This window comes from Carassius gibelio, chromosome A18 (assembly GCF_023724105.1).
Source record: "Carassius gibelio isolate Cgi1373 ecotype wild population from Czech Republic chromosome A18, carGib1.2-hapl.c, whole genome shotgun sequence".
Lineage (NCBI taxonomy): Eukaryota > Metazoa > Chordata > Actinopteri > Cypriniformes > Cyprinidae > Carassius > Carassius gibelio.
The window spans coordinates 22,324,247-22,348,966 of record NC_068388.1 but is presented as its reverse complement, the minus strand read 5'-3'; the positions used below and the strand labels follow the sequence as shown (position 1 = coordinate 22,348,966).

Below are 24,720 nucleotides of genomic sequence, written 5' to 3'. Positions count from 1 at the left end.
ATGTTTCAGCGACCTTGTCGAGTTCATCCGTTGACGGAGAGTCAGGTGTGTGATCTCAACACCCCCCCAAACCCCAGCAGCAGCACAGAGGAACAACATCCTCATGAGAGCACTGCTGATGCTGCTGAGGGAAACGACCAGGAGAGGAAAGTGATGGAGAAAGGGAAGAAGAAAAAGAAGTGGTGGAGGTTGTCTTCTTTGTTTGGAGCTGTGAAGAAACATCTGAAGCGCAGCTCGAACCCAGTTCAGGGTGAAGTAGAGCTGCAGCAAGAGCAAGAGCAGAGTGAGGGAGTGAAGAACCAGAACCAGTGTAAAGACAGATGCAGTGATGGTAAATCAATGATCAACTCATAAGAATATGTTGCACAGTTTACTGAAGCTCTGGACTTTACATCAAATGCCATCATTTATCCCTGGATATCCATTTGTAGTAAATTAATCTAGAGGATAGATTATAATAGTTGTCTTATTTAGTCTTCAATACCCTTTTCCTATCTTTTTAATGTTTCCTCAATATAGATAAGTCAAATCAGGGGAATCTTAAATAAAAAAATTAATATAAGCACAATAATAAATAAAGAAATTTGAAGACTTTGATTTGAACTTTTAGGTTAACTGCAGTTGTTTCATCTTTTAACAGACTACACTGTCAGACACAACCTCGTGAGTGATCAGCTGTGTGAAGGTGGATTTGACGCTGAGGCGACACATTTGAAGGATGACCCTGAAGTAAGTAAAAGATGAATGAAAACGTGCCTAGCTAGCAAATACATTTAGTCCTGTCTTATCTTCATCATTTGGTTATATAATTATATTGTTAGCAAGGCCTCTCAGTGTATCTTTTTGTCCTGGTTGGATTTAAATTAAATCAAACTACAAACTACATTTGGAAAAGAACTTTCACCTTACCATTGTAAAAACTGTCTCTCTTTTAGCTTGGATGTCCACACCGTCTTCCAGAGGAGAAGGATCTCAACATCCTGGCAAATAGAGGCCCAGATAGCCACGGATGTGATCTCAGCACCCCCCCAAACCCCAGCAGCAGCACAGAGGAACAACATCCTCATGAGAGCACTGCTGATGCTGCTGAGGGAAACGACCAGGAGGGGAAGGTGATGGAGAAAGAGAAGAAGAAAAAGAAGTGGTGGAGGGTGGCCTCTTTCTACGGAGCTGTGAAGAAACATCTGAAGCGCAGCTCGAACCCAGTTCAGGGTGAAGAAGAGCTGAAGCAAGAGCAAGAGCAGCAGAGAGAGAAAGTGAAGAACCAGAAAGAACAGAAAGCCAGATGCAGTGATGGTAAATGACATGAGCATGACCAGTCATCATTCATACCTACACATCCATTACTGGGACATTCAGATCTTTCATCCAGGAAATATAAAAAAAAAAAATAGTTTTTGTAATTTTATATGCACATAGTTTAGGGATGACAAATAATAACATGAACATATTCATTGTAGTCTCTACTGATGTAAATGTTATCATCTGTAATTTAAGATTTTTATATAAAATCAAATGGAATAATAACTATAACAAATGTTTAAAAGTGCAGTTGTTTTATCTTGTAACAGACTTCATTTCCAGCCACTACCAGCTGGGTGATCTGCTGGGTGAAGGTGGATTTGGTTCTGTGTATGAGGCGAGACGTTTGGAGGATGACCTTAAAGTAAGTGAAAACTTGATGAAAACGTATCTAGTGAAGTGATTTTGCCCCGTCTCATCTTTATACTCCTGTGATGTCATGCTATTGTTTGCAAGGCCTCTCAGTGTATCTTTTTGTCCTGGTTGAACTTAAATTCAATTCAACTTTACAAAACTTGTCTGTATATATTTAATGGTGGCCTCTTCACAAGTCAATTGTTGTTTCTTTTCTTGATCAGGTGGCGGTCAAATATGTTAATAAGACCGAAACCTACAGGCCAAGTTTATACATTGTAAGTAAGATGCACTCTCTCTGTTCTCCTCTCACTAACTAGTAGGAAAACTGGACTAAGTGCTTATTTGGAAAACAACTTCTATCTTACCAACGTCTTTCTTTTAGCCTGGATATCAGCAACTCGTTCCACTGGAGATCGCCCTCACAATCCTGGCTAATAAAGGCCCCAGAGTGCCAGAGATCATCCAGCTGCTGGACTGGAAGGACTACAGTGACCATTTCGTCATGATCCTTGAATGTCCCTCTCCTTGCGAGACTTTGGAAGACTTTGTGGGGCGTCAGGGTGGACGTCTCAACGAGAGCTTAGCACGGCGAGTCATGATGCAGGTGACTAAAGCTGCGAACGTGTGCTGCCAGCGCCAAGTGTTCCACCGTGACATCAAACCGAGCAACCTTCTCATCAACAACCAGACACTTGAAGTCAAACTAATTGACTTTGGGTGTGGGGACATTCTGAGGACAACTGTCTACATGTCATACTCTGGTATGTACTGTATCTAAAAGCTACAACTCTAGTGACGATTATATTATGAGTTGACCAGGCGTGAGTCACCAAAGCAACAAGAAGCACCCGATATATATACAGTAGAATTACGACACTGTTACAGTCATGGATCTCGTCACTGTTGTGAACCGAACTTGCGCATCTAACAAAATCTTTTTCTTCCAGGCACAGCAACATACGTCCCTCCTGAGTTTCACATAAAGGGAAAGTACCACGGCAAGCCTGCGACGGTTTGGTCACTGGGGGTTCTGTTATTTAAAATAGTGGCCGGATATTATCCAAGTTTCTTAGATCTGCACATGCTCAAACTGCATTTCTGGTCCAAAACTGGTCTGTCAAACGGTAAGAGTTCAGTTATCATTTTAAACATACAAAACATGGACAAGTGGCTTTCTGAAAGATGGCGTTAGAAATTGCATGAAGTTTTCTTGATTTCTGATGCCTGAACTCAGATCGTACAGCTAATATGATCATTAAATTAAAGCATGTGTTAAGTTTAAAGTAATATTCAGATGTCCCTCTCATCTTTCTGCACAGAATGCTGCAGATTGCTCCGCGCTCTCCTGCAAATAAAGCCAAAGAACCGAATTCAGCTGGAGGAAATCCTTTCCCACAAGTGGTTTACGGTACTAAACCTAAGATCACCTTAAAATAATTTGACATATTTAACATTTTTCTTTTTTACATTTAAATTTTCAAATCAAGTTTTCTCGCTTTGCTTTTATTGTTAGATTTAATAAGTTGTATGTTTTACCTTATAAAATGTCATTTGTAGTGTATTTACACATGTAATAATACTGTATTTGTTTCTGTTTTGTTTCAGCTCACCACATAAGACCACCTCAGAAGTTGTTGTATCTTCAGCTCTCCAATGGTTCCTGCAATAGTTGCAGCAGTATCAGAGGCCCAGTCTACAACGTCTGTCCCCTGCAGTCCAAAACATCCCAGAAAAGCTGTTTTAAACTGTTTTAAACATAAGTGGGAAAACCAAAGTTTCTGTTAACACGTAAAGGCAGCAGAGAAGCGCTCTCGCTCAGCACAGTGGAGTGCATCGATTTGTTTTGAGTCTTTTGTGAAGGGGTAAAACACGGCCCTCTCACAATACACAGAAATCTGCTGAAATCATCCGTGAAGAAGTTTTCTGTGTAGAATCTCTGCACATCATCTGTGTAGAAGTTTAATATATTGTGTATATTTAATTTTCTTATTTTTGGCACAGTCTATAAAGAGTATGCCAGACCTACAATTCACTGCTTGTTGTATGTTATATAACTTTTATGTGAAAAATAAAATCTTGAATCTTGAATATATTGTTTTACAGATCGATCTCATTTGCTGCTCAGAAATGTTCACGCAATCACGCTGCATGTGTTAGAAGTTCTGTGCTTTATTTATAGATAAATAAATAATTAAAAGATCTCTCTCTCTCTCTCTCTCTCTCTCTCTCTCTCTCTCTCTCTCTCTCTCTCTCTCTCTATATATATATATATATATTAGGGGTGTAACGGTACGTGTATTGGTACCGGACCGTTTCAGTACAGGGCTTTCGGTATGGAGCATGTGTGTACATATGTGTACAATATTTTGTATGCGGAACATGGGTACATTTTCGTGTTTCCAAATGAACATATTAAGTGGCAGAAGTCTCAGCGTTCAGCTCAAATCCCGCCCTGCAGCTGATTCTAAGGCCGGTAACACAATGGCTGCGTGGCATGCTGTGAGTGTGGCGTTTCTGCTGTGTGTCAGTTGCGTGACGGCTGCTTCGCATTTTCTCTGTCTTTACACACCAGAATCAGGCCTGACGCGGCACTGGCGTGCTGCTGCTACTGTAGGTGACATAGAGGGAGGACTCTGACAGACCAGGATCTTGTCTTCACGACAACAATATCTATACTTCATGTTGAGCATAAATATAAAGCCTACTGATAAATGACACCAGCAAAATAGACTATGTTTGACAGGTGCAATATGCCAGTGTGTCACCGGCCTAAGGTTTTCAAAAGGCATCACGCGAGTGTGAACATCACTACAACTAGGAAAAAAACGACCGTGATTCAAATGCAGCTCCCGTCGGCATTTAAACAGACCTTTGCTCTTAATTCCGATCGGTCCAAGGCAATAACGAAATCTGAGCAGGTCTTAAAACTGAAACGGTTAATGCTGCACTTTACACTTTGGAAAAGTTATATATATATATTTTTTTTTTAATATGAGCAGGCCTACAAGGTGGGATTATGGAGTGAGTTTTGATTCTTTATTACATGCGAGAAAATAAAAGATCTGAGAGAAAAAAAAAAGTTTGAGAGAAAAAGTTATCACACTGATAGCAAAAAAACATTTCATGAGAGAAAAAAGAATATTTGAGAGAAAAAGTTTTCATGCCAATAGCAAAAAATAATAATATTTGAGACTAAAAAAAGTTTTGAGAGAAAGTATTTTCTCATAGAACATAAAAAAATATACATTTGAAATTTTTAAAATTATTTCTGAGAAAAAAAATCTCTCTCAAAATACTTTGAAAAAAACTCTGAAATATATATGTTTTGCTATCAGTGTGAAAATATTTTCTCTAAAAAAAAAAGTGTTTCTCTCGAAACGCTTTTCTTTGCTCTTGATGCAATTTCTTGCTCTCGTGTCAGGATTTTGCTTTCACTGTGAGAATTGTGTCATGGGCGGGGCCACGTTCCTATTGGCCAGTCGGGTGAGCATCGTCTTGTCTTGGGAGTCGAACTGAATCATTACACCATTGTTCGGTTCACCTGCATAGATGCCGCCTCTGCCTAATGGCTAGTTAAGTTGAGCACGGACACTCCAATGTTTGGGCAAGATGATGACACACAGCTGGCTGAGCAAGTTCAGTATCACTGAAGATTAAACATTAAAAAATAGCACTCATATTCATGAATGAACGTGTATTATATTATTTGCTTGCTAATCGCTAGTAAAGCTAACCAGCCATCATGCTAGGTAAACTTGCAAACTCACCTGGTTTAAACTATGTTTAAATCAAATGCCAAATTAATGTTTTGATTTAGATAGTTTCACGCCTTATTTGGTGAGTAGTGAGCTAGTTTCTACCTTTGCACTTGCTAGCCTCAAAGCACCTGAAGAGTAACTGCTTGTTCTTACAACCTCCCGCACAACTTTCAACTAACGTTAGTATGCATGGAAGGTGGCAACCCTACAACTAGCTAACGTTAGACAATGATTGACATACCGTTTGAAAGATTTAAAAGAAAAAATAATTACCATGACAGTACAGGCACAAACATATTTGTGGGTTGCTAATGTAAGAGTTAGTCCTAGACCTGCAATTTACCTTGTCAGCTCTAGACCTCGACTAGATGGTAAAAAATATTTAGAATAAGCCCCGTGTAGCTGAGTTTGTGAGCTATACATGCAGTGTAGCTAAACATGTGCAACAACCATACAAAGACTATTTTAAACAAAACTAGGTGGGACACTTTCAAACGGTATATCAATCATTACTCACTAAATAAGGCGTGAAACTATCTAAATCAAAACATTAATTTGGCATTTGATTTAAACATAGTATAAACCAGGTGAGTTGGCAAGTTTACCTAGCATGATGGCTGGTTAGCTTTACTAGCAATTAGCAAGCAAATAATATAATACACATTCATTCATGAATATGAGTGCTATATTTTAATGTTTAATCTTCAGTGATACTGAACTTGCTCAGCCAGCTGTGTGTCATCATCTTGCCCAAACATTGGAGTGTCCGTGCTCAACTTAACCAGCCATAAGGCAGAGGCGGCACCTATGCAGGTGAACGAACCGAACAATGGTGTAATGATTCAGTTCGACTCCCAAGACAAGACGATGCTCACCCGACTGGCCAATAGGAACGTGGCCCCGCCCATGACACAATTCTCACAGTGAAAGCAAAATCCTGACACGAGAGCAAGAAATTGCATCAAGAGCAAAGAAAAGCGTTTCGAGATAAACACTTTTTTTTTTTGAGAAAATATTTTCACACTGATAGCAAAAAATATATATTTGAGAGTTTTTTTCAAAGTATTTTGAGAGAGATTTTTTTTCTCAGAAATAATTTTTTAAATTTCAAATGTATATTTTTTTATGTTCTATGAGAAAATACTTTCTCTCAAAACTTTTTTTAGTCTCAATTATTATTATTTTTTGCTATTGGCATGAAAACTTTTTCTCTCAAATATTCTTTTTTCTCTCATGAAATGTTTTTTTGCTATCAGTGTGATAACTTTTTCTCTCAAACTTTTTTTTTTCTCTCAGATCTTTTATTTTCTCGCATGTAATAAAGACACATTTCTAACTCCATATGGGATTGGTAATGCTGCACTGTAATCATAGTTATTTATTTATATTTTTCATTATATTTTATTATATGATATTGGTTTGAGACTGAGAGTATTTTATTTAGTGAATAACTTTGCAGCAGTATTTTATTTCTTATTTTTTTATTTTATATATATTTTATTAAAAAGTATTAAAAAAAAAAAAATTGTTAAAAAAAAAGTTTCTATTAATAAACAACCTGCAGTTTAATGTTTGCAATTCTATCCCTTACTGTACTGAAAATGAACCGAACCGTGACTTTAAAACCGAGGTACGTACCGAACCGTGATTTTTGAGTACCGTTACACCCCTAATATATATATATATATATATATATATATATATATATATATATATATATATATATATATATATATATACAGATATACATTTTTTTTCAGTGTGATTTTTGGTGAATTTTATAAAAAAAAAAAAAACATGGGGTAGGTCTGATCCTCAAACACCACTATCAATTATGAAATTAATGTATGGAACCCACAACAATCAAATAAAAAACACAAAAATATACTGTCCATGTTTTTAAATTCGTAGATAATGACAAGTGAGATTTCAGTGATATTTTGACCACTGAAGTGCCCCCGGTTTTAATTTCAGAAATCTGGTCACCTTACTCTATCTATGTAGACAGATAGGCCTAGATAATTAGAGTTGCATTTATATGAAATTTAAATATTTAAATTAATAAAATACATTTAATACATATATTTTGTTTCATATGGTGGGCAACATTTTTTTCTTTACTACTTTAATTGTGAATTTTTTAACAATTGTTTAATCTGGGTGTTTTAGGTATAGTTTACTCTTGTCATTGAATGATAGGCTCCTGGGATTCATTATGATCCCAGTTTAAAATATTAAAATCAGGGATCTGATTCACGAAAAGCATCTTAAGAAATCTGTAAGAAAAGAAGAAGTTCTTAAGAAATGTGATTCTTGTAAAAAAAATTCCGAAGAAGAAAATGACATGCATTATTGAATCAGTGCTGGTTCTTGCTGAAGACTCGCTGATAAACTCTTAATAAATCACAACAAACGCGCATGTTTTTGAATAAAGAGCCTGTCACTAGATGAAGTGTGCGCGCGTTGCATGTGTGCTTAATACCGCCAAAGATTATTCATTTATTTGTTGGCTTAAATTAAAAATGAACTCCCTGTCTGACTTGTTTTGTAAAACAAATAAAAATTCGTGGCAATGCAAGAAAATTGCATACTTTTTTCCCTTGCGTTAGAAGGAGAACATGGCAGTTAAGAATATTTTTTTCTTAAGAATGCTTCGTGAATCCGGCGCGAGCGGCGTGGAAAAAATAAATAAATAAATAAATAAAAAAAAGGGCCGCTCGGGTTATCGTGACGTCACAGAAAGAATTCGATTTCGTAGAACTTATAAGTCCAAGAAATCATTTTGTGGGTTTAGTAGCAGTGGTGAGTGAAACTGAGCAGTTATTTTCAGCGATTGTTATCGATTTTGACAACAATGTTTCAGCGACCTTGTCGAGTTCATCCGTTGACGGAGAGTCAGGTGTGTGATCTCAGCACCCCCCCAAACCCCAGCAGCAGCACAGAGGAACAACATCCTCATGAGAGCACTGCTGATGCTGCTGAGGGAAACGACCAGGAGAGGAAGGTGATGGAGAAAGGGAAGACGAAAAAGAAGTGGTGGAGGTTGTCTTCTTTGTTTGGAGCTGTGAAGAAACATCTGAAGCGCAGCTCGAACCCAGTTCAGGGTGAAGTAGAGCTGCAGCAAGAGCAAGAGCAGAGTGAGGGAGTGAAGAACCAGAACCAGTGTAAAGACAGATGCAGTGATGGTAAATCAATGATCAACTCATAAGAATATGTTACATAGTTTACTGAAGCTCTTTACTTTACATCAAATGCCATCATTTATCCCTGGATATCCATTTGTAGTAAATTAATCTAGAGGATAGATTATAATAGTTGTCTTATTTAGTCTTCAATACCCTTTTCCTATCTTTTTAATGTTTCCTCAATATAGATAAGTCAAATCAGGGGAATCTTAAATAAAAAAAATCATATAAGCACAATAATAAATAAAGAAACTTGAAGACTGATCAAGGGCAAGATTCAGGATATGTTTAAAAATAATTATATGAGATTATATATGAATTAAAATTGAGTAATACAAATATTTGACTTTTAGGTTAACTGCAGTTGTTTCATCTTTTAACAGACTACACTGTCAGACACAACCTCGTGAGTGATCAGCTGTGTGAAGGTGGATTTGACGCTGAGGCGACACGTTTGAAGGATGACACTGAAGTAAGTAAAAGATGAATGAAAACTTGCCCAGCTAGAAAATACATTTATTCCTGTCTTATCTTCATCATTTGGTTATATAATTATATTGTTAGGAAGGCCTCTCAGTGTGTCTTTTTGTCCTGGTTGGATTTAAATTAAGTCAAACTACAAACTACATTTGGAAAAGAACTTTCACCTTACCGTTGTAAAAACTGTCTCTCTTTTAGCTTGGATCTCCACACCGTCTTCCAGAGGAGAAGGATCTCAACATCCTGGCAAATAGAGGCCCAGATAGCCACGGATGTGATCTCAGCACCACCCCAAACCCCAGCAGCAGCACAGAGGAACAACATCCTCATGAGAGCACTGCTGATGCTGCTGATGGAAACGACCAGGAGAGGAAGGTGATGGAGAAAGAGAAGAAGAAAAAGAAGTGGTGGAGGGTGGCCTCTTTCTACGGAGCTGTGAAGAAACATCTGAAGCGCAGCTCGAACCCAGTTCAGGGTGAAGAAGAGCTGAAGCAAGAGCAAGAGCAGCAGAGAGAGAAAGTGAAGAACCAGAAAGAACAGAAAGCCAGATGCAGTGATGGTAAATGACATGAGCATGACCAGTCATCATTCACACCTACACATCCATTACTGGGACATTCATTAATCAATCAATTGAATCATTCTAGTTTTAAATTATAGATTATAATAGCTTTTAAGCATCTTGTTTGGTCTCTGATTGGTCAAATTTTTAAGGTTTCTTCAATGAAGAATTTATAAAATGTGATAAATCTCAAATTTTAAATAAATAAAATCCACATCACCACAAATATAAATCAACTTGAAAATAGATTAAGGCCATGATCAGATCTTTCATCCAGGAAATGTAAAAAAAAAATAGTTTTTGTAATTTTATATGCACATAGTTTAGGGGTGACAAATAATAACATGAACACATTCAATGTAGTGTCTACTGATGAAAAAATATCACTAAATCTGTTAAGATTTTTATATAAAATCAAATGGAATAATAACTATAACAAATGTTTAAAACTGCAGTTGTTTTATCTTGTAACAAACTTCATTTCCAGCCACTACCAGCTGGGTGATCTGCTGGGTGAAGGTGGATTTGGTTCTGTGTATGAGGTGAGACGTTTGGAGGATGACCTTAAAGTAAGTGAAAACTTGATGAAAACGTATCTAGCGAAGTGATTTTGCCCCGTCTCATCTTTATACTCCTGTGATGTCATGCTATTGTTTGCAAGGCCTCTCAGTGTATCTTTTTGTCCTGGTTGAACTTAAATTCAATTCAACTTTACAAAACTTGTCTGTTTAGATTTAATGGTGGCCTCTTCACAAGTTAATTGTTGTTTCTTTTCTTGATCAGGTGGCGGTCAAATATGTTAATAAGACCGAAACCTACAGGCCAAGTTTATACATTGTAAGTAAGATGCACTCTCTCTGTTCTCCTCCCACTAACTAGTAGGAAAACTGGACTAAGTGCTTATTTGGAAAACAACTTCTATCTTACCAACGTCTTTCTTTTAGGCTGGATATCAGCAACATGTTCCACTGGAGATCGCCCTCACAATCCTGGCTAATAAAGGCCCCAGAGTGCCAGAGATCATCCAGCTGCTGGACTGGAAGGACTACAATGACCATTTCGTCATGATCCTTGAATGTCCCTCTCCTTGCGAGACTTTGGAAGACTTTGTGGGGCGTCAGGGTGGACGTCTCAACGAGAGCTTAGCACGGCGAGTCATGATGCAGGTGACTAAAGCTGCGAACGTGTGCTGCCAGCGCCAAGTGTTCCACCGTGACATCAAACTGAGCAACCTTCTCATCAACAACCAGACACTTGAAGTCAAACTAATTGACTTTGGGTGTGGGGACATTCTGAGGACAACTGTCTACATGTCATACTCTGGTATGTACTGTATCTAAAAGCTACAACTCTAGTGACGATTATATTATGAGTGGACCAGGCGTGAGTCACCAAAACAACAAGAAGCACCCGATATATATACAGTAGAATTACGACACTGTTACAGTCATGGATCTCGTCACTGTTGTGAACCGAACTTGCACATCTAACAAAATCTTTTTCTTCCAGGCACAGCAACATACGTCCCTCCTGAGTTTCACATAAAGGGAAAGTACCACGGCAAGCCTGCGACGGTTTGGTCACTGGGGGTTCTGTTATTTAAAATAGTGGCCGGATATTATCCAAGTTTCTTAGATCTGCACATGCTCAAACTGCATCTCTGGTCCAAAACTGGTCTGTCAAATGGTAAGAGTTCAGTTATCATTTTAAACATACAAAACAGGGACAAGTGGCTTTCTGAAAGATGGCGTTAGAAAATGCATGAAGTTTTCTTGATTTCTGATGCCTGAACTCAGATCGTACAGCTAATATGATCATTAAATTAAAGCAGGTGTTAAGTTTAAGGTAATATTCAGATGTCCCTCTCATCTTTCTGCACAGAATGCTGCAGATTGCTCCGCGCTCTCCTGCAAATAAAGCCAAAGAACCGAATTCAGCTGGAGGAAATCCTTTCCCACAAGTGGTTTACGGTACTAAACATAAGATCAACTTAAAATAATTTGACATGTTTAAAATGTTTCTTTTCAATTTTCAAATCAAGTTTTCTCGCTTTGCTTTTATTGTTAGATTTAATAAGTTGTATGTGTTACCTTATAAAATGGCATTCGTAGTGTATTTACAAATGTAATAATACTGTATTTGTTTCTGTTTTGTTTCAGGCCACCACATAAGACCACCTCAGAAGTTGTTGTATCTTCAGCTCTCCAATGGTTCCTGCAATAGTTGCAGCAGTATCAGAGGCCCAGTCTACCACGTCTGTCCCCCGCAGTCCAAAACATCCCAGAAAAGCTGTTTTAAACTAGAATATATATTAAGTTAAAGTGTTATTGTCACGTTAATGCTTTAATTGATTAACAGCAAAAATTATTGCGCATTAACAGTTGTTTGTTAATATGAAAGTCCATTGCTCACTGGCTCTGAATACACATACAGTCAAAGCATGGGTCACAGGAGGAGTGGGATGTTGATCAGTACTGACTTGGGATGGGTGTCATCACGTGTCTCAACCAATGAGAGCATTTGTGGTGGGCCTAAGACTGCAGCAGCTCACATGAAGTGCTCACGACTTCATAAGTGGGAAACCCAAAGTTTCTGTTAACACGTAAAGGCAGCAGAGATGCGCTCTCGCTCAGCACAGTGGAGTGCATCGATTTGTTTTGAGTCTTTTGTGAAGCGGTAAAAAACACGTTTGTTTTTTAGGCCTCTCGTACCAGCTAATCCCACGGAAGGCTCCATCATCTACAAGTTTTGTTCTACTGTCTCTCTTTCTCTCTCTCTCTCTCTCTCTCTCTCTCTCTCTGTTTATCGCTCCACTCACTTCATCCAATGCTTAAGGCAGAGCACTCACTTAAATGCTAAACAGCCTCGAGACAAAGGGCTTGCACCTCGTACACATGTGACGGAAAACCTCTCCAAACTATCCCCCAGAAAAGAGAGAGTGAGAGAGATATGGAGGAGGCTGGTTGTCACGGTTGGTAAACCGTGATCTCGGGGTGTTTACACTCACTGTGATGAATTCTGTGTGTTCCGCGTCTGCACTGATCAGTTGTGGGCGTCTCCGTTAATTGTATCAGCAACAGCTTCCACTCATTACTCATCCACTATATACTGGCTTGTCTCATGTATTGTGTTTGTAAGATCGTTGTCTAATGTTTGATGTGGTTACCCTGTTCGTCTGGATCTCAGTGTTGTTGCGTTTGGATGTCTGTGTTTTCCCTAGAACCTCATCCACTCTCCGCACGTTCACTCAGCCAAGGACACTTACCTTCGGCTCTATTCCCCGCAGTTCCTGTGCCATCCTCTCCTGCTGCCTCACGCCGTCATCATCCGGATTACTCACCTTCTCTCCACCATCAGCTGGATTCCTCTCCTCTTCACCATCTCCTCGGAGTGTCGCTGTCTCATCGTCATTGTTTGTTTATGTACTCATTTTATATCTTCTCATTAAATCCGTCAACTTGCAATTGCTTCCATACTGTCCTTTCACCCACCGTCACATACCACGGTAGCAGCAAGCACCAACACCCTCACATATTTTATGCATCACAGTGGTCAACGCATGGATCAGCAGCAGGAGAGCATCTCTAACACCAGACGCGCTATCCGAGTGCTGGTGGCACAGGTGTCAGAGCTCACCCAGCGGATCCATTAGCTCAAATCTCCCACTGCGCCCATCGCACCGCCTGTGCCGTCCGTCCCCCGGGAGATTCCCCAGGACCACTTCCGGCTAGAGCCACGACTTCCGGCGCCAGAGGACTATGCGGGTGAGCCAGCGTTTTGTAGAACATTTCTAAGCAAGTGTTCGATGCATTTCGCCCTACAGCCCCGCACTTTTACTACTGAAGAGTCTAAAGTAGCGTTTACGCTCACACTACTGTCTGGCAAGGCTACCTTATGGGGGACGGCAGTGTGGGAGAATCAACACCTGTTTTGTGCTTCATTCCACGTCCTGGCAGGAGGCCGCCCATTGCCTCTCGGAACTCCGGCAAGGATCTTCTTCCGTCACCGACTACTCCATCGAGTTCCGCACCCTGGCAGCCGCGTGCCAGTGGAATGAGGCGGCGCAGTGGGATATATTCCTGCATGGGTTATCCGACCGTGTTCAGCAGGAGATCTACCTCCTCGAGCTGCCCACTACTCTCAATGGACTAATTGAACTGGTGTTACGAGTTTACGCTAGGTTTAATCGCCTGGGCCGCCAACACAGTCCTTCTAGATCTACCGTCTCTCCTTTTAGGGGGCGCTTGAGTAGAGAGAACACGGTCGGTTCTGTCGACGATCACGAGCCCATGCAGGTGGGTAGAGCTCGGCTGTCCCGGAGAGAGAGGGAACGGCGGAGGTCCCAAAGACTGTGCTTGTACTGTGGAGGCTCTACTCATAACATCAACTCATGCCCGGTTAAAAGAGCCAACCCGGTAGTAAATTTGAGGCTACTATCGGGTGGGATCTCCGCTGAGAAGTCCTCACCTACATCATCGACCCTCCTTCCGGTGAAACTGCGGTGGAAGAATCAACATCACGAGTGTCACGCCCTTCTGGACTCCGGAGCCGAAGGTAATTTCATGGATTCTTCACTTGCACATCACCTGAACATTCATGTCCTTCCTGTGTCTCTCCCCATCCATGTCACCGCACTCAACGGCCAGGAACTACCTCACGTCACACACCATAGTGAACCTATCACACTGATCACATCTGGAAACCATCAAGAAACCATATCCTTTTTCCTCATGGACTCCCCTGTTGCTCCCATTGTTTTAGGTCACCCCTGGTTGTCCAAACATAATCCACGAGTGGAATGGGGTTCTAACACTGTCACGTTGTGGAGTGAAAGATGTCATGAGTCTTGTCTGGTTTCTGCTTGTTCTGTTGTCCCTGTTTCTGTCTTTCAGAAGGAGAACATAGTTTTGCCAAACGTGCCCGTTGAGTATCTGGACCTGAAGGAGGTGTTCAGTAAGTCCCGTGCTGCTTCTCTCACTCCGCATCGTCCCTACGACTGTGCCATAGACTTAGTGTCAGGTAAGTCTCCACCCTAGAGCAAGTTATACTCTCTTTCTATTCCTGAGAGGGAGGCCATGGAGAAATAAATTTCTGATTCCTTAGCCTCTGAGTTCATCCGTCTTTCCTCTTCTCCAGCGGTGGCGCGGTTCTTTTTTGTGGGTAAGAAGGATGGTTCTCTGCGACCTTGCATTGATTACCGAGAGCTGAACAACATTACTATTAAGAATACTTATCCTTTAATACTCATGTCTTCAGCTTTCGAGAGGTTGCAGGGAGCAAATTCACAAAATTAGATTTACGTAATGCTTATCATTTGGTCCGCATCAGGAAGGGGGATGAATGGAAAACCGCCTTTAATACCCCTAGAGGGCACTTTGAGTACTTGGTGATGCCGTTTCGGGCTATCCAACTCGCCCGGGGTTTTCCAAGCACTCGTGAATGACGTGTTGAGAGATATGGTAGATCAGTTTATATATGTTTACCTGGATGACATACTGATTTTTTCTTCATCTCTCCAGGAACACGTTCAACACGTCAGACGAGTGCTCCAGAGGTTACTTGAGAATGGGCTTTTTGTCAAGACGGAGAAATGCGTATTCCATGCACAGTCTGTTCCCTTCCTAGGGTACATCGTCTCATCCGAGGGAATACGTATGGACCCTGACAAGGTCAGAGCTGTGATAGATTGGCCATCTCCAGATTCCCATAAGGCCCTACAGCAGTTTCTGGGGTTTGCCAATTTCTATCGGCGTTTTATTTGTAAATTACAGCCAACTAGCCTCACCTCTGACAGCCTTGACCTCCCCCAGTACTCCGTTCAGGTGGTCTGACGCAGCTGAGGCTGCGTTCTCTAACCTCAAGAACCGCTTTGTTTCGGCTCCCATCCTTGTCGCCCCTGATCCCACACGGCAGTTCGTGGTGGAGGTCGATGCATCAGAGGTGGGGGTAGGAGCAGTGTTGTCCCAACGTGCTGCTTCAGACGATAAGGTATACCCTTGCACATTTTTCTCTCATCGATTATCTCCTGCCAAACTTAATTATGACATTGGCAATAGAGAGTTGTTGGCGGTCAAATTAGCGTTGGAGGAGTGGCGCCACTGGTTATAGGGTTCAGGGGTTCCCTTTATTGTTTGGACCAATCACAAGAATTTAGAGTACATCAGAACTGCCAAAAGACTCAATTCCAGGCAGGCTCGGTGGGCACTTTTTTTCGGCCGTTTTGAATTTACCCTATCGTACTGCCCGGGTTCCAAAAATGTTAAACCCGATTCTTTGTCTCGTCTTTTTGATCCCTCCGCCCGTCCCGCTACTCCCGAGTGTATTTTGCCTGAGAGATTAGTACTCTCAGCACTCTGGTGGCCACGTATGGCTCGCGATGTCCGCGATTTTGTTTTGGCTTGTTCAGTTTGCGCCAGTGGTAAGCCATCTAACCGACCTCCTGATGGGCTTCTTCAACCGTCTGTCCCTTCGAGACCCTGGTCACTTATCGCTCTAGATTTTGTCACCGCCCTCCCACCCTCTAATGGCATGACAGTCGTTTTGACTGTAGTGGACCGGTTCTCGAAGGCGGCACATTTCATTCCATTGCGATCCGTTTCTAATAAACTAGCTCCCAAATTTATCGGCCCGTTCACTATCACCAAGATCATTAGTCCGGTGACAGTCCGCCTCAAACTACCTCCTGCATACAAGAGGATACACCTCGCCTTTCATGTGTCCAAAATTAAACCCGTGTTCTATGCACGTATTAATCCGCCTACTCCGGTTCCCCCGCCGCCGCGTCTCGTAGATGGGGAACCGACTTATTCGGTTAATCGCATTCTGGACTCGAGATGGAGGGGACGAGGATTCCAGTATCTGGTGGACTGGGAAGGTTACGGTCCAGAGGAGAGGAGTTGGGTACCTGCTAGGGACATATTGGATCACTCCCTTATTGATGAATTCAATCAGCAGGTAGGCCCTTCTGGGAACTGTTTTATGTCATTGTGTTTACCCCCGTCTGGCTTCTGTGTAGTTTGCGTTGGATGTCTGTGTTTCCCCAGAACCTCATCCACTCTCCGCACAATCACTCAGCCACGGACACTTACCTTTGGCTCTGTTCCCTGCAGTTCCTGTGCCACTCTCTCCTGCTGCCTCACGCCATCAACACCCGGATTCCTCAGCTTCTCTCCACCACCGTCTGGACTTCTCACCGCCAAAACCCTCCCTCTGGAGTGTTGCTGTATCATCGTCATTGTGTGTCTTTGTACCATCATCTATCCTCTCATTAAAAATTTGTACTCGCTATTGTTTCCAGACTGTCCTTTCACCAGGCGTCACAAGTTCATCATTGAATTCAGTTATGTCATCTCTGTTCAGTTTAAGTAGTGTCTGTGCATTTATTTGCAATCAAGTCAATGATATCGCTGTAGATGAAGTGACCCCAACTAAGCAAGCCAGAGGCGACAACGGCAAGGAACCGAAACACCTAACACATGGAAAAGCACCAGACAGAAACATGCAGTCAGTCTCTTGGCATTTTACATACAAGTCACCCAATACTCTGTGCCAAAAACAAACAAACAAACAAAACCTGTTTTCAAACAAGATAGCATCAAAATGCTTCAAAAGTCATATGTGGTTAGCAGAACAAAACATGGTTGTTTCCTTTAGCTACTTCCTTTTTTTCAGTGCACTGTTTTTTAGCTCAAGTGTTGCTGTCATTTGCTTAAAATACTTTGAGTTGTGTTCCAGTGGAATTTATTTGAGATTTTTGAAGCTGAAAAATTGAAAAGGAAAACTGTATTTGTTTTGGCCACAAATATTTGGGCTCACATGAAACTAATGCATAGAAAATATTGCACACAAACTGCTTGGTAATTATAAACTGCAGGTCAAAAAATTTTTAATAATTAAGTTTTTTTTTTTTTTTTGAAAAAAAAAAAAAAAAGTATTTTCATCTGTCACTACTCCAGTCTTCAGTGTCACGTGATCATTCAGAAATCATTCTAATATGCTGATTTTCTGCTTAAGAAACAGTTCTTATTTTATTTGGTAAGGACACATTAAAATGACCAAAAGTCACAGATATAATATATGCAACATTATATATAATGTTGCAAAAGTTTTCCATTTCAAATAAATGTTGTTCGTTTGAACTTCCTATTCATAAAATAATTTAGAAAAATATATTGTTTGCTACAAAAATATATAGCAGCAAAAACAATGTTTTCAATTGAATTTAGCAGTAAGAAATTACTCGTCATCAAATTTTTTATATCGACTATGCATTCCATTAGTTTTTCAAATTGGTGTGTTTCACCGGGCCGCGAAGAAATATAGAGCCGAGTATCATCAGCATAACAGTGAAAGCTAACACCATGTTTCCTGATGATATCTCCCAAGGGTAACATTTAAAGCGTGAAGAGTAGCGGCCCTAGTACTGAGCCTTGAGGTACTCCATACTGCACTTGTGATCGATATGATACATCTTCATTCACTGCTACGAACTGATGGTGGTCATATAAGTACGATTTAAACCATGCTAATGCACTTCCACTGATGCCAACAAAGTGTTCAAGTCTATGCAAAAGAATGCTGTGGTCAGTTGTGTCAAACGCGGCACTAAGATCCAATAAAACTAATAGAGAGATACACCCACGATCAGATGATAAGAGCAGATCATTTGTAACTCTAAGGAGAGCAGTCTCAGTACTATGATACGGTCTAAATCCTGACTGGAAATCCTCACATATACCATTTTCCCACATGTCCTGGTGCTTGGTGACAAGGAAAACTCCTCCCAAGATTTTATTATTTTAAACGGGGAGGCGATGGAACAGGAGACGATACTACAAGCAGTCGATCTGTGTTTCAAACTTTTCTTTGTATATGACATCTACTACCCAAAGCCCTCTGCTCATATTTGAGTTTTTGTAACACACAGTCTTTAATAGTTTCTTCTGCACAGTGTCTCCTCCTGAAAAACTTTGTATTTAGTAATCAGTAATTTTTATTTTATTTTATTGATCATCAGTAGGTCCAGCAGTATATTTTTTATTATTATTACTTGATTTTATGATTTTTTTTTTTTTATTATATGTTATGTTCATTTTATTTGAAAGTCTTAATATTTGCCAAGTGTGGTAACCCATATTCGGAATTGGTGCTCTGCATTTAACCCGTCCAAGTGCACACACACAGCAGTGAAAAGTGAACACACACCTAGAGCAGTGGGCAGCTATAGATCCAGCACCTGGGGAGCATCTGGGGGTTCAGTGCCTTGCTCAAGGGCACTTCAGTCATGAGTATTGAGGGTGGGAGAGAGCACTGTTCATTCACTCCCTCCACCTACAACTCCTGCCAGCACCGAGACTCAAACCTGCAACTTTTGGGTTACAGGTCCAACTCTTAACCATTAGGCCACAGCTGTGAACTGTATTAGCACATTTGTGTGTTTTGATATGAATATGAATCGACACATTTGTACATCTTGAAAATGTCAGTTGTATTTTTACACGTTCTTGTACATTTGAAATAAAATATTTTAAAATATATTTGTAAATGTGTTGCTTGCATATCAATATAAATATGTAAGTTACAACAAAGTAGTTTCAAAACATGGTTGTATTAAGTAATTTTTTTTTATAAAAATACTGATGTTAATTAATATAAATAATTAACTCAACTGTTGGGTAACTTTTAACTTTTTGGGTTGAAATAACCCACAGATGGGAAGGTGCTATACCAACCCGTAGCTGGATTACAGGTTGGGTTATTTTTAAATCAACATTTTTTAGTGTGAGGATTATTTTGGGGGTATTTGTACTTTATTCATGCAAAATGTAAACTGATTACTTGTACTTTTACTTGATTACCTTTCTGCAGAAAAATACTGTACTTTTTACTCCATTACATTTTATATTAACTTAAGAAGTACTCATTCATTTTTATTTTTTTATTTTATCTCATGTACATTAAATATGGTTAACAGAAATTCAAATGTGCCTTTGATGTGCAAAATCCAATGAGGTTTGTTTTCACACATCAAGCACACACATTTCAGCATAACTTTAACCAGGTACATTTCTGGCATCAAATGTCGAATCTGAAGAAGCATTTTGAGGTAACAAAGTTGCTGTTTTTTCCCTCAATAAATAAATAAAATAAATATATAAAAAATCTCTCTCTATATATATATTGTTCATTTTGATATATTTTTAAGCTGTACATATTGGCTGAAATACTATCAGTGACACAAATTCAAATACAATTCATGTTTTGGTATAGAGATGACAGCTTTTTTAAATGAAATGTTACAAATTACAAAAACGTGTTTAAATGAGCCTCGTATGTTATATTTATTATAAATGATGTTTAGTGATGTATGTTCTTACCAGAGTGGACTTTTTACACCCCAGGATATTTGCGATGTTTATTATTTTTCAGTGTGAGTTTTGGTGAATTGTATAAAAAATAAAATAAAAAACCCTGGGGTAGGTTTGATCCTCAAACACCACTGTATCAATTATGATATGAATGTATTCAACCAACAACAATCAAATAAAAAACACAAAAACATACTGTCCTATGTAAATTCGTAGATAATGACAAGTGAGATTTCAGTGATATTTTGATCACTGAAGGTGCCCCCGGTTTTAATTTCAGAAATCTGGTCACCTTACTCTATCTACCTAGAAAGATAGGCCTAGATAATTAGAGTTGCATTTATATGAAATTTAAATATTTAAATTCATAAAATACATTTAATAGATAAATTTTGTTTCATATGGTGGGCAACATGTATTTCTTTTCTACTTAAATTGTGAATCGTTTAACAATTGTTTAATCTGGGTGTTTTAGGTATAGTTTACTCTTGTCATTGAATGATAGGCTCCTGGGATTCATTATGATCCCAGTTTAAAATATTAAAATCAGGGGTCCGATTCACGAAAATCATCTTAAGAATTATGTAAGAAAAATATGTTAAGAAATTTCCTAAGATAAATTCCAATAAGTTCTTAAGAAATGTAATTCTTGTAAAAAAAAAAAAAAAAATCAGAAGAAAATGACATGCATTATTGAATCAGTGCTGGTTCTTGCTGAAGACTCGCTGATAAACTCGTAATAATCACAATAAACGCGCATGTTTTTGAATAAAGAGCCTGTCACGAGATGAAGTGTGCGCGCGCTGCAGGTGTGCTTAATACCACCAAAGATTATTGATTTATTTGTTGGCTAAAATTAAAAATGAACTCCCTGTCTGACTTGTTTTGTAAAAAAAAAAAAAAAAAAATTCGTGGAAATGCAAGAAAATTGCATACTTTTTACCCCCTTACGTTAGAAGGAGAACATGGCAGTTTTCCTTAAGAATGCTTCGTAAATCCGGCGCGAGCAGCGTGAAAAAAAAAAAAAAAAAAGGGCGCGCGGGTTATCGTGACGTCACAGAAAGAATTCGATTTCGTAGAACTTATAAGTCCAAGAAATCATTTTGTGGGTTTAGTAGCAGTGGCGAGTGAAACTGAGCAGTTATTTTCAGCGATTGTTATCGATTTTGACAACAATGTTTCAGCGACCTTGTCGAGTTCATCCGTTGACGGAGAGTCAGGTGTGTGATCTCAACACCCCCCCAAACCCCAGCAGCAGCACAGAGGAACAACATCCTCATGAGAGCACTGCTGATACTGCTGAGGGAAACGACCAGGAGAGGAAAGTGATGGAGAAAGGGAAGAAGAAAAAGAAGTGGTGGAGGTTGTCTTCTTTGTTTGGAGCTGTGAAGAAACATCTGAAGCGCAGCTCGAACCCAGTTCAGGGTGAAGAAGAGCTGCAGCAAGAGCAAGAGCAGAGTGAGGGAGTGAAGAACCAGAACCAGTGTAAAGACAGATGCAGTGATGGTAAATCAATGATCAACTCATAAGAATATGTTACACAGTTTACTGAAGCTCTGTACTTTACATCAAATGCCATCATTTATCCCTGGATATCCATTTGTAGTAAATTAATCTAGAGGATAGATTATAATAGTTGTCTTATTTAGTCTTCAATACCCTTTTCCTATCTTTTTAATGTTTCCTCAATATAGATAAGTCAAATCAGGGGAATCTTAAATAAAAAATTCATATAAGCACAATAATAAATAAAGAAATTTGAAGACTGATCAAGGGCAAGATCCAGGATATGTTTAAAAATAATTCTATGAGATTATATATGAATTAAAATTGAGTAATACAAATATTTGACTTTTAGGTTAACTGCAGTTGTTTCATCTTTTAACAGACTACACTGTCAGACACAACCTCGTGAGCGATCAGCTGTGTGAAGGTGGATTTGACGCTGAGGCGACACGTTTGAAGGATGACCCTGAAGTAAGTAAAAGATGAATGAAACTTGCCTAGGTAGCAAATACATTTAGTCCTGTCTTATCTTCATCATTTGGTTATATAATTATATTGTTAGCAAGGCCTCTCAGTGTATCTTTTTGTCCTGGTTGGATTTAAATTAAATCAAACTACAAACTACATTTGGAAAATAACTTTCACCTTACCATTGTAAAAACTGTCTCTCTTTTAGCTTGGATGTCCACAACGTCTTCCAGAGGAGAAGGATCTCAACATCCTGGCAAACAGAGGCCCAGATAGCCACGGATGTGATCTCAGCACCCCCCCAAACCCCAGCAGCAGCACAGAGGAACAACATCCTCATGAGAGCACTGCTGATGCTGCTGAGGGAAACGACCAGGAGAGGAAGGTGATGGAGAAAGAGAAAAAGAAAAAGAAGTGGTGGAGGGTGGCCTCTTTCTACGGAGCTGTGAAGAAACATCTGAAGCGCAGCTCGAACCCAGTTCAGGGTGAAGAAGAGCTGAAACAAGAGCAAGAGCAGCAGAGAGAGAAAGTGAAGAATCAGAAAGAACAGAAAGCCAGATGCAGTGATGGTAAATGACATGAGCATGACCAGTCATCATTCATTCCTACACATCCATTACTGGGACATTCAGATCTTTCATCCAGGAAATATAAAAAAAAATAGTTTTTGTAATTTTATATGCACATAGTTTAGGGATGACAAATAATAACATGAACATATTCATTGTAGTCTCTACTGATGTAAATGTTATCATCATTTGTTATAGTTATTATTCCATTTGATTTTATATAAAAATCTTAAATTATAAGATTTTTATATAAAATCAAATGGAATAATAACTATAACAAATGTTTAAAACTGCAGTTGTTTTATCTTGTAACAGACTTCATTTCCAGCCACTACCAGCTGGGTGATCTGCTGGGTGAAGGTGGATTTGGTTCTGTGTTTGAGGCGAGACGTTTGGAGGATGACCTTAAAGTAAGTGAAAACTTGATGAAAACGTATCTAGCGAAGTGATTTTGCCCCGTCTCATCTTTATACTCCTGTGATGTCATGCTATTGTTTGCAAGGCCTCTCAGTGTATCTTTTTGTCCTGGTTGAACTTAAATTCAATTCAACTTTACAAAACTTGTCTGTATATATTTAATGGTGGCCTCTTCACAAGTTAATTGTTGTTTGTTTTCTTGATCAGGTGGCGGTCAAATATGTTAATAAGACCGAAACCTACAGGCCAAGTTTATACATCGTAAGTAAGATGCACTCTCTCTGTTCTCCTCCCACTAACTAGTAGGAAAACTGGACTAAGTGCTTATTTGGAAAACAACTTATATCTTACCATCGTCTTTCTTTTAGCCTGGATATCAGCAACTCGTTCCACTGGAGATCGCCCTCACAATCCTGGCTAATAAAGGCCCCAGAGTGCCAGAGATCATCCAGCTGCTGGACTGGAAGGACTACAATGACCATTTCGTCATGATCCTTGAATGTCCCTCTCCTTGCGAGACTTTGGAAGACTTTGTGGGGCGTCAGGGTGGACGTCTCAACGAGAGCTTAGCACGGCGAGTCATGATGCAGGTGACTAAAGCTGCGAACGTTTGCTGCCAGCGCCAAGTGTTCCACCGTGACATCAAACCGAGCAACCTTCTCATCAACAACCAGACACTTGAAGTCAAACTAATTGACTTTGGGTGTGGGGACATTCTGAGGACAACTGTCTACATGTCATACTCTGGTATGTACTGTATCTAAAAGCTACAACTCTAGTGACGATTATATTATGAGTTGACCAGGCGTGAGTCACCAAAACAACAAGAAGCACCCGATATATATACAGTAGAATTACGTCACTGTTACAGTCATGGATCTCGTCACTGTTGTGAACCGAACTTGAGCATCTAACAAAATCTTTTTCTTCCAGGCACAGCAACATACGTCCCTCCTGAGTTTCACATAAAGGGAAAGTACCACGGCAAGCCTGCGACGGTTTGGTCACTGGGGGTTCTGTTATTTAAAATAGTGGCCGGATATTATCCAAGTTTCTTAGATCTGCACATGCTCAAACTGCATCTCTGGTCCAAAACTGGTCTGTCAAACGGTAAGAGTTCAGTTATCATTTTAAACATACAAAACAGGGACAAGTGGCTTTCTGAAAGATGGCGTTAGAAAATGCATGAAGTTTTCTTGATTTCTGATGCCTGAACTCAGATCGTACAGCTAATATGATCATTAAATTAAAGCATGTGTTAAGTTTAAAGTAATATTCAGATGTCCCTCTCATATTTCTGCACAGAATGCTGCAGATTGCTCCGCGCTCTCCTGCAAATAAAGCCAAAGAACCGAATTCAGCTGGAGGAAATCCTATATATTAAGTTAAAGTGTTATTGTCGCGTTAACGCTTTAGGAGTAGTGGGATGTTGATCAGTACTGGCTTGGGATGGGTGTCATCACGTGTCTCAACCAATGAGAGCATTTGTGGTGGGCCTAAGACTGCAGCAGCTCACATGAAGCACTCACGACTTCATAAGTGGGAAACCCAAAGTTTCTGTTAACACGTAAAGGGAGCAGACAAGCGCTCTCGCTCAGCACAGTGGAGTGCATCGATTTGTTTTGAGTCTTTTGTGAAGCGGTAAAACACGGCCCTCTCACAATACACAGAAATCTGCTGAAATCATCCGTGAAGCAGTTTTCTGTGTAGCATCTCTGCATATCATCTGTGTAGTAGTTTAATATATTG

The 24,720-nt window shown here is 39.8% G+C and overlaps 1 protein-coding gene across 1 annotated transcript in view; it reads left to right on the top strand.

Moving 5' to 3' along the window:
• LOC127934419 (serine/threonine-protein kinase pim-1-like) overlaps positions 1-24,720 on the top strand; it is a 46,505-nt gene continuing 21,785 nt past the window's right edge. The window contains exons 1-9 of the mRNA XM_052531794.1: positions 1-331; positions 641-729; positions 936-1,296; positions 1,548-1,666; positions 1,881-1,934; positions 2,042-2,420; positions 2,607-2,783; positions 2,979-3,067; positions 11,804-11,898. Of these exons, the coding sequence (XP_052387754.1) occupies positions 1-331; positions 641-729; positions 936-1,296; positions 1,548-1,666; positions 1,881-1,934; positions 2,042-2,420; positions 2,607-2,783; positions 2,979-3,067; positions 11,804-11,815 (1,611 nt within the window). The 3' untranslated portion in view covers positions 11,816-11,898. The remainder of the gene's footprint in view (positions 332-640; positions 730-935; positions 1,297-1,547; positions 1,667-1,880; positions 1,935-2,041; positions 2,421-2,606; positions 2,784-2,978; positions 3,068-11,803; positions 11,899-24,720) is intronic.